Source organism: Chiloscyllium plagiosum, chromosome 12 (assembly GCF_004010195.1).
Source record: "Chiloscyllium plagiosum isolate BGI_BamShark_2017 chromosome 12, ASM401019v2, whole genome shotgun sequence".
In the NCBI taxonomy this organism is placed as follows: Eukaryota; Metazoa; Chordata; class Chondrichthyes; order Orectolobiformes; family Hemiscylliidae; genus Chiloscyllium; species Chiloscyllium plagiosum.
In genome coordinates this window covers 70859752-70869603 of record NC_057721.1, presented here as the reverse complement: position 1 = coordinate 70869603, position 9852 = coordinate 70859752, and the positions used below count along the sequence as shown (strand labels likewise).

At 42.2% G+C, this 9852-nt stretch overlaps 1 protein-coding gene across 1 annotated transcript in view; it reads right to left on the bottom strand.

Moving 5' to 3' along the window:
* Positions 1-3938: 3938 nt before the first annotated feature.
* Positions 3939-9852, bottom strand: part of LOC122555580 — a 59122-nt gene continuing 53208 nt past the window's right edge. Inside the window, exons 12-13 of the mRNA XM_043701607.1 lie at positions 5921-6020; positions 3939-4251 (exon numbers count right to left, since the gene is read on the bottom strand). Of these exons, the coding sequence (XP_043557542.1) occupies positions 4061-4251; positions 5921-6020 (291 nt within the window). The 3' untranslated portion in view covers positions 3939-4060. The remainder of the gene's footprint in view (positions 4252-5920; positions 6021-9852) is intronic.

Here is a 9852-nt window from a genome sequence, read left to right as displayed (position 1 = left end):
TGTGGCCTTTTGAATGAATCCAAATTTTGCAGAACAAATCTTTTATTTTTTTATTAATATGTTTTTTTCATCCTTTATTATTTTTATTTTAATCTTAAAATTAATGTATTTAAAATACCAGAGAGTAAAAGAAAATTCAACGAAATAATCCCCACTTATTGCTGCGAATCTACACTCTCCTACTTAACCAAATCAAGACACCCTTAAGGCCACAAATGACGGATATCCATCTAGAGGATCAGCTAAAACTGCAGACCTCCATGCTGCAACCAAATATTCAAATACTTTCCTACAAAAAGCAGTCACAACAAAGTCATTAAAAGGTTAGTTAACTTTGGAATTAAACTTTTTTTTCTTTTTTTTAGTTAGTACATAGTAGTTAGAGTTTTACAAAATAATGTGAATTTTGAAGACTATATAATTGAAGTTTCTTGGATTTATTAGATTACACCAAACATAATGCTGTCTTCCAACATGAAAAGATTCCCCACCTCGGGCCCAGGGTATCTGATTCCTGCTGAATTCAGGACCATGGCCAGCAGCCAGTGTCAGTTATTGTCAGTAATTCTGCAGTTCCAAAGACCCAGTATGGATTTTAACCTGATAGCAGGAAAAGATGACCCCTTCCATTTCAGACCAAACGTTTGGTCCCCAAAACATAACTTTTGCATAAATGCATGCAGTACTTCATTGGGAACACCTTGGGGACATGAAAGACAGTAAACCGCACAAAAACAGAAAATAATGGAAGCTTTCAATGGGGCAAACAGCTTCTGTAAAACCGAGAGGAGAGTCGATTTTCAGCGTTGGACCAAGGCAACTTCTTCAACGTTGGCCTGACACTAAGATCTTCATACTTGACCAGCTGTCAAGCAGTCATCCTGTCTGGTTCCTGGTTTTAGCTCTTGGCCTCATCGGGTACAACAATTCACTTGCACATCTAAACACTTTTTAAATGTGGGGAGGGGTCTGTGCCTTTACCATTTGCTCAAGGCAGTCAGTTCCAGACCCTGTTCCCCCACCCTCTGGGTCAGCATAAAGTCCCAATGAAGTTCAGTATAAAGTCAAGGGACAGCCTTCCAGAGTCAACACTAAGTTCAACAATTTCAGCCTGTAATCTCTGCGTGCAGTTTATTCACTTTTTTAAGAGTCATTTTCACCACAGAAAACAACCAGTCAGTCCAGCCATGCCAGCACCCCACAGAGCAATTAGTTAATCCCACTCCCCTGCTCAGTCTGTGCAGCCCTGCAACTTACTGCCTTCACATTTTCACATGATTTCCTTTCAATATCATTGATCACTACCGCATTCCCATCCTTGAGTGCGATGTGCTCCAGGTAATTACTCCACCCTGTATCAACAAAACTCTTTTTCACATCCCCCCCGCCTCTCTTTCCCAAAATCTGAAATCAGTGTCCATTGGTCCTTACACCATTGAGCATTGGGAAGAGTTTTCTGCCTTATGCAAACCTGTCATAATCTTGTACAAGTCCATCAACTCATTAGTCAATTTGCTTTGTTGCAAAAGCAAAACCTCTCAAACTCACAAGCAACTGAAATCTAACATTCCTGGATCCAAACTGGTGACCCATCCTGATTTGGACCAATATGGCTGCACCTTCACTGTCATTGGATCAAATTCCCTTCTGAACAGCACTGGGGATTTCATAGAATCATAGAATCCATACCATATAAAAACAGGCATTTCACCCAACAAGTCCACACCGACTCTCCAAAGAGTATCCCATCCATTCACCTACCCAATTACTATACAGTTCCCCTGACCTAACCTACACATCCCTGAACATTATGGGTAATTTAGCATGGCCAATACACCTAACCTGCACATCCCTGGACACTATGGACAATTTGGCATGGCCAATCCACCTAATCTCCACATCCCTGAATACTATGGACAATTTAGCATGGCAAATACACCTAACTTGCACATCCCTGAACACTATGGATAATTTAGCATGGTCAATACACCTAACCTGCACATCTTTGGACTGTGGGAGGGAAACTGAAGCACCCAGAGGAAACCCACACAGACACAGTGAGAATGTGCAAACTCCACACAGACAGTCACCCGAGGGTGAAATCAAACCTGGGTCCCTGCTGCTGTGAGGCAGCAGCGCTAACCACTGAGGTAGCGTGCCACCCCAGAGGGTTTAACTGCACAAATGGATTACAATGGACCACAAAGGCAGCTTACCATCAAGTTCTCTACTGCAGTTAGAGATGTGCAAAAGAGAATGGACCAACACTGTAGATGTATGCAAGGACTGTAGGAGCTCAAGAAAGCAGATCGCTATCAATTTCTTTAGGGCAATTAGGAATGGGGAATAAATAATGGTCTCAAAATCTTCTCTGCTTCAAAACATTCACATCCTTTTTGTGGTGACTAGAACTGGCCTTACTGTTGCAATTCTCAGTCTTGCTCACATTTTCCACTTGTTTATTCCTTTAAACAACAGCTCTTCCACATTCTGACATGCACACATCTTTTGTTTCTTCATTTGTCCCACCACCAATTCCTCAGCTCTTACACCATTGACTCTTTTGAGATTTAATCTCTCCCATAATCCTGTCACAGACTTTCCCCTCACAGTCACTTCCCACCCTCCCCTCTCAGATTTGCCAAAGCTGGTGAGACATATTCTGGAAGAAGTCACTGGAAGTGAAAATTGATAGCAAACACGTCAGGGGCCCTAGTTTGAAATGCTGGGGACCAATAATAATTAAGGCACCAACTTCAGAAAGTTGGTAATTTGACCACAGTGAAGTTATTTAATTCAAACATCTTCGAATTACTGTAGGCAAAGAGACAAAGCGTACTAACACCTAACATTACCCCCTTTCTCCTTCAAGATTAAAAACCTACTGGAGTCAGCATTTCCTTTTCTTTAAAAAGAAACCCCTCCATTTGCAGTCAGGTTGCAAGTGCCCAGACTGTAGCCTGAAATCACTGGAAAAATAGAAACAGCTTGGGGGTGGGGGAAGAACAACTGTTTTGCCATTTTAGCAAAGGAAGATCCAACCCAAAGCTCTCTTGTTTGAAAGTTAAGCCTGACTTTTGTTTGCAATCACAGCATTAGCTGTTGAATTGAAGTGGAAATTGGATTATCCTACCCTCACCCAATGTCACATCCAGGTGCTTTCAGTTTGCACAGTCACCAGCAACAGTTCCAAAATATCTCCCTGTCTCAAGAAGTTACTGCTGGAGCCTCTGTACCACCCCCTCCCCACTCCCCCCTCCCCCCCCCCACCTCCTCCCCACACCACCCTACCCCACCAAAGGGTTTGGGCTCTTCTGGGTAATTCAGGATCCCTGACCTGTAAGCTCCTGACTGCAGCTGTTCCCTGGATCATTGGGAAGTCCTGGACTGCAACTGCTGTAAACAAGCAGAGCCACCGGCTCCAATGTTGCTCTTCCCCCAACATGAAGTGCCCTTGTCTCAACAGAGTATAAGTATCTGAAAGTCTTCATTGTTTACGTGCAGAGTCAGCTGCCTGCATTAGGCCATAAGACACAGAAGCAGAAATAGGCCATTCAGTCCGTCAGCCAATCAGATCATGGCTGAGCTGTTCATCTCAACTCCATTGTCCTACCTTTTCTCCATAACTCTTGATCATCTTACTGATTAAAAACCTGTCTAACTCAGCCTTGAATATGCTTAATTACATAGTCCAGTCTGTGTGCCTGCTCTCTTGACAACTGAACTAGCATTCACCATATCCCACAATGGTTTCTTTGGCCACTGGGAGATTGACACCATTTCACCATAATTCCATGTGGTTTGGCAATCCTATTCCTGCTGCCTTTCAATATTCCCACTTTCTCCAGTCCTGAGGAAATGTAATATTGACCTAGCACCCATTTCTCTCCCCAGTGATACTGCCTGACTTCTGAGAATTCCAACAATTTTTGTTTTTATTTCAGATTTCCAGCATCCGTAGTATTGCACTTATTACATGAAGGTAAGTTCATGATTTCTTTCTTTTTGGTTTCATTGCCATTTGGACCAGTTTATGCTTGTTTCCAGTGCTCAGTTGGTGCTACACATGTTTCCAAGACTTCAAAGTAACAGGGTTCATCGATGACTGTCTCCTGAAAATATTCTTTGATGACTTGATTGAGAAACTGGAGCCAGCGATGTATCGATACACATACCGCAGGAGACCGAGGAGAAGAATTACCAGCAGTATTGTCCCCACCGTTATGAGAATCACTGTCAGAATGCTTGGCTCTGGTACAAAATACAGAAAACATTTTATATGTAGACATGTGGTCACATGACAGGGATACCTCACACAGTCCTGAATACATAACCTGTCAAGGGAGCCTGTTTATCCCATATTTCCCAATTCCATGAGCCACATGGCCCTATCTTCTCCATGGCCTTATCTTTCTGCTTTCAAGTATTTGTCCACTTACCTCTGAAGAACTGTTATGGTTCTGCCACCTTATAGATTCTCGTAAGTCATTTGAACTCCCGGTAAACTTATGGGTTAACAAGAATCTTCTTCTAGCCTTTAATAGCTTTGACAATAGTCTTCAGTATGTGGTGTTTTGTGACTCAAGCAAGCACCAACACAGGGTGACTCTTTGTGAGTTCTCTCCAGCAGATCTTATTCTCACATTTCTTACAATGACTCTGCACTTGTAACCTCAATTCTAAGTCTGTTAAAAGTTGCTAACAATATTCTCTTAAATCTACTTCTGAATCGATCTCTCAAATATCAAATCTAATGCTGATCTTGCTTTTTGTGCACCTTCTTTGCAGCTGTAACTTAGTATTGTTTGCTCTGTTCAGTTACCCTATTATCTTTGTTTAGTATAATCTGCCCATACTGCACGTAAAGCAAAACATTTTGCTGTATTTAGGTACAATAATAAATCAAATTAAATCTAATCAAATCAGTCTGGAGGTACTAACCACTGGAAATGTTCTTTCCCCTACTGACTCTTTAAAGGCGCCCCTCACAATTTTGATTCCTTATTTATTTTCCTCAATCTCTGAATGACATGACATTGTGAGGCCAGCTAAATGAGGTTTTCTTATAGATATCTTTAATCAACCTGTTCAGAAATATCTCTGCCCAGTGATAAGAAGCAGAGGGATCAATGAATGGCGTTTCTTCGCCAAACCTGTAATTCAGAGATATTTGGGACCTGAATGTGGGACTTCCAGCTCAGAGGTATGGACACTACCACTGCAACACAAGAGTCCCAAAACATCACCCCAGTATGGAGCCTGACACCATGATACTGGGATTAAGAAGTTTGTCTTGTATGCTGGGTTGATTTATATCATCACAACGACTGACAATAGACTGTAAGGCAATTTGACGCACACTGAGGTTATTAAAGGTGCTGTGTAAATCCAAGTCTTTCCCATCTAATTCATCTCCCTCTGACTTAATACAATATGGCATCACTATTAAGGCAAAGGGTATGTGGTTTTGAAGTACAATGCAGGAATAAATAAGAAATAAACAAAATAAATTCTTTTCCCTGTTTCAATTTTTTTCTCACTGCTCCTGGTTGTTGCCAGGGTACAGATCTATAGAAGTGCTTTTAACATTTCAGACTGCGTAATGTGTTAATCGTTAATGCCTTAAGGTTGATCCTGATGTGGTCTTTAATGGATAACCACACATCTGCACTGCCCAGTGATAAGAAGCAGAGGGATCAATGAATGGCGTTTCTTCTGCAAACCTGTTATTCAAAGGCCAGGTGCATCATTCTATAAACTGCAAGGGGTTTGGGTAAGTTTATGCAACTCAGCAAAGACTAGGGTTTATGGTTTTGTGACCACATACCTCTTTGAATGGCATATTTATGCACTCAACAAGCTTGCAACCTCTGATCTAATTAGTCAATTTAATAAACTATGGCTAGAGCAGGGGCCTTACCTTTTTTATCTTTCTTCGTGTTTTTCAAGATAGTGATTGGCCCAATCTCAATGGAGTTTTCCTTGAAAGTCTCTGAAATTCCCATATTTCTTTTTCCCGGCTGTTAAAATGAAAGAATATCCTGTGATCCAAAGTAATAGGCTTCCATTTTAGATTGATCACTTGTGTGGGCTACATTGGATTCAGTGAATTGTTTCATTACGTATTAACATTTGAACAGAAAATTCTGGAAATGGCAAGTCAATCTGTATCGGAAGGAGCTTGATGCTGAAAGGATGTTTACCCTTGCAGGAGAGAAAGGAACTAGGAAACAGAGTTTCTAAATAACCTGGTTCCCATTAGGACAATCAGCTGGAGTTGGCAATTCAAATCTTCGAATCTGCTCCGCCATTTAATACAATCATGGCTGATCTCATCTCACTCTCAACTCTACTTCCCTGCCTGCTCTCCCTAACACTCTAACCCATCACTCGTTAAAAATCTATATCATACTCAAGCTTCCTCAATGTCCCAGCATCCAACACATTCTGTGGTAATGAATTCCACAGATGCATGACCGTTTGAGAGAACTAATTCAGCCTTCTATTCAGAAGAAGGGTGACTGGAACTGAAACATGAACTCTGATTTCTCTCCACAAATGCTGCTAGACCTGCTGAGATTTCAGCAATTTCTGTCTTAATTTCTCCTTATCTCCATTTTAAATCTGGTATCCCTTATCCTAAACCTATATCCTACAACTATAGGGTTGGCATGGTAGCTCAGTGGTTAGCACTGCTGCCTCACAGTGCTAGGGACCTGGGTTTGATCCCAGCTTTGGGTAACTGTATGTGTGAAGTTTGCACATTCTCCTTATGTCTGTTTGGGTGTACTCTGGTTTCCTCCCACAGTCCAAAGATGTGTGGGGTGGGTCAATTGGCTATGTTAAATTGCCAGTAGGGATGTGTAGGTCAGGGCCAAATATAGGATAGGGGAATGGGTCTGGGTGGGTTACTCTTCAGAGGTAAGTGTGGACTTGTTGGGTCAAAGGGCCTGTTTCCACACTGTAGGGATTCTGATTCTAGATTGACTCACATAAGGAAACATCCTTTCTACATCTAGTTTTCCAATTCCCTTTAGCATCTTTTTTACCTCCGCTAGATCTTTTCTCACTCTTCTAGACGCCAGACTGTATGAGTCTACATTGCCCAAACTCTCTTCATAAGACAGGCTTCTCATCTCTGGAATCAATTCAGTGTACCTCTTCTGAATTCCTCCAATGTAACTACATCCCTCCTCAAATCAGGGGCCAAACATTGCATGTAATACTCCAGGTGCAGCCTCACTAATGTCTTGTACAGCTGTAGCAAGGTGTATTTACTTTTATACTCCAGTCCTTTAGCAATAAATCTCAAAATGCTAATTGCCTTCCTTTTTCACCTGCTGTACTTGCATACTAGATTTCTGTAACAAAAACAAAAGTAGAAATTGATGGAAAAACGCAGCCGGTCTGACAACATCTGTGGAGAGAAAGCAAAGTTAACTTTTCAGGTCTAGTGACCTTTTCTCACAATTATATTCAGATCTACTGAGCTTTATCTATTTTTGCTCTTTTTTTTTTATTTCCAGCAGCCACAGTTCCTTAGGTTTTTGTTTTCACTAGTTTTCTGTGACTCCTGCGTGAGAAAATCCAGATCCCTCTTCACTGAAGTACTCTGAAGTTTCTCTCCACTTCGATAATAAGCTGCCTTTCAATTCTCCCGAAAAAAATGTATACCCTCACACTAACACAGGCAGAAAGTGCTTGGAAAACTCAGTAGATCTGGCAGTATATACAGAGAGAAAGCAGAGTTAACATTTCGCGTCCAGTGCCTTTTCTCAGAAGAATCTTGTATGTTTCAATAAAGTCATCTTTCGTTCTTCTATTCAAGATTAGAGTGATGCTGGAAAAGCACAGCGGGTCAGGCAGCATCTGAGGAGCAGGAAAATTGATGTTTCGAGCAAAAGTTTCCTGATGAAGGGCTTTTGCCCGAAACTTCAGTTTTCCTGCTCCTCGGATGCTGCCTGACCTGCTGTGCTTTTCCAGCACCACTCTAATCTTGACTCTAATCTCCAGCATCTGCATAACCCACTTCTGACTTTCATTCTTCTGTATTTCAATGAGTACAATCAATGAAGGGACATAGAGTCATAGAGTCAGAGATGTACAGCATGGAAACAGACCCTTTGATCCAACCCGTCCATGCTGACCAGATATCCCAACCCAATCTAGTCCCACCTGCCAGCACCTGGCCCATATCCCTCCAAAACCTTCCTATTCATATCCTATCCAGGCCCCTCAGCCTCTGACACTCCAGGGAAAACAGCCCCAGCCTGTTCAGCATCTCCCTGTAGCTCAGATCCTCCAACCCTGGCAACGTCCTTGTAAATCTATTCTGAACCCTTTCAAGTTTCACAACATCTTTCCCATAGGAAGGAGATCAGAATTGCACGCAATATTCCAACAGTGGCCTAACCAATGTCCTGCACAGCTGCAACATGGCCTCCCAAATACTGTACTCAATACACTGACCAATAAAGGAAAGCATACCAAACGCCTTCTTCACTATCCTATCTACTTGCAACTCCACTTTCAATGATCTATGAACCTGTACTCCAAGGTCTCTTTGTTCTGCAACACTCCCTAGGATCTTACCATTAAGTGCTTAAGTCCTGCTAAGATTTGCTTTCCCAAAATGCAGCACCTCACATTTATCTGAATTAAACTCATCTGCCACTTCTCAGCCCATTGGCCCATCTGGTCCAGATCCTGTTGTAATCTGAGGTAACCCTCTTTGCTGTCCACTACACCTCCAATTTTAGTGTCATCTGCAAACTTACTAACTGTACCTCTTATGCTCGCATCAAAATCATTTATGTAAAAGACAACAAGTAGAGGGCCCAGCACCGATCCTTGTGGCACTCCACTGGTCACAGGCCTCCAGTCTGAAAAACAACCCTCCATCACCACCCTCTGTCTTCTACCTTGGGGCCAGTTCTGTATCCAAATGGCTAGTTCTCCCTGTATTCCATGAGATCTGACCTTGCTAATCAGTCTCCCATGGGGAACCTTGTCGAACACTTTACTGAAGTCCATATAGATCACATCTGCTGTTCTGCCCTCATCAATCTTCTTTGTTACTTCTTCAAAAAATTCAATCAAGTTTGTGAGACATGATTTCCCACACACAAAGCCATGTTGACTATCCCGAATCAGTCCTTGCCTTTCCGGATACATGTACATCCTGTCCCTCAGGATTCCCTCCAACAACTTGCCCACCACCGAGGTCAGGCTCACTGGTCTATAGTTCCCTGGCTTGTCTTTACCGCCCTTCTTAAACAGTGGCACCACGTTTGCCAACCTCCAGTGGCACCTCACCTGTGACTATCGATGATACAAATATCTCAGCAAGAGGCCCAGCAATCACTTCTCTAGCTTCCCATAGAGTTCTAGGGTACACCTGATCAGGTCCTGGGGATTTATCCACCTTTAACCATTTCAAGACATCCAGCACTTCCTCCTCTGTAATCTGGACATTTTGCAAGATGTCACCATCTATTTCCCTATGGTCTATATCTTTCACATCCTTTTCCACAGTAAATACTGACGCAAAATATTCATTTAGTATCTCCCCCATTTTCTGTGGCTCCACACAAAGGCCGCCTTGCTGATCTTTGAGGGGCCCTATTCTCTCCCTAGTTACTCTTTTGTCCCTAATATATTTGTAAACCCCTTTGGATTCTCCTTAAATCTATTTGCCAAAGCTATCTCATGTCCCCGTTTTGCCCTCCTGATTTCCCTCTTAAGTATACTCCTACTTCCTTTATACTCTTCTAAGGATTCACTCCATCTATCCTGTCTATACCTGACATATGCTTCTTTCTTTTTCTTAACCAAACCCTCAATTTCTTTAGT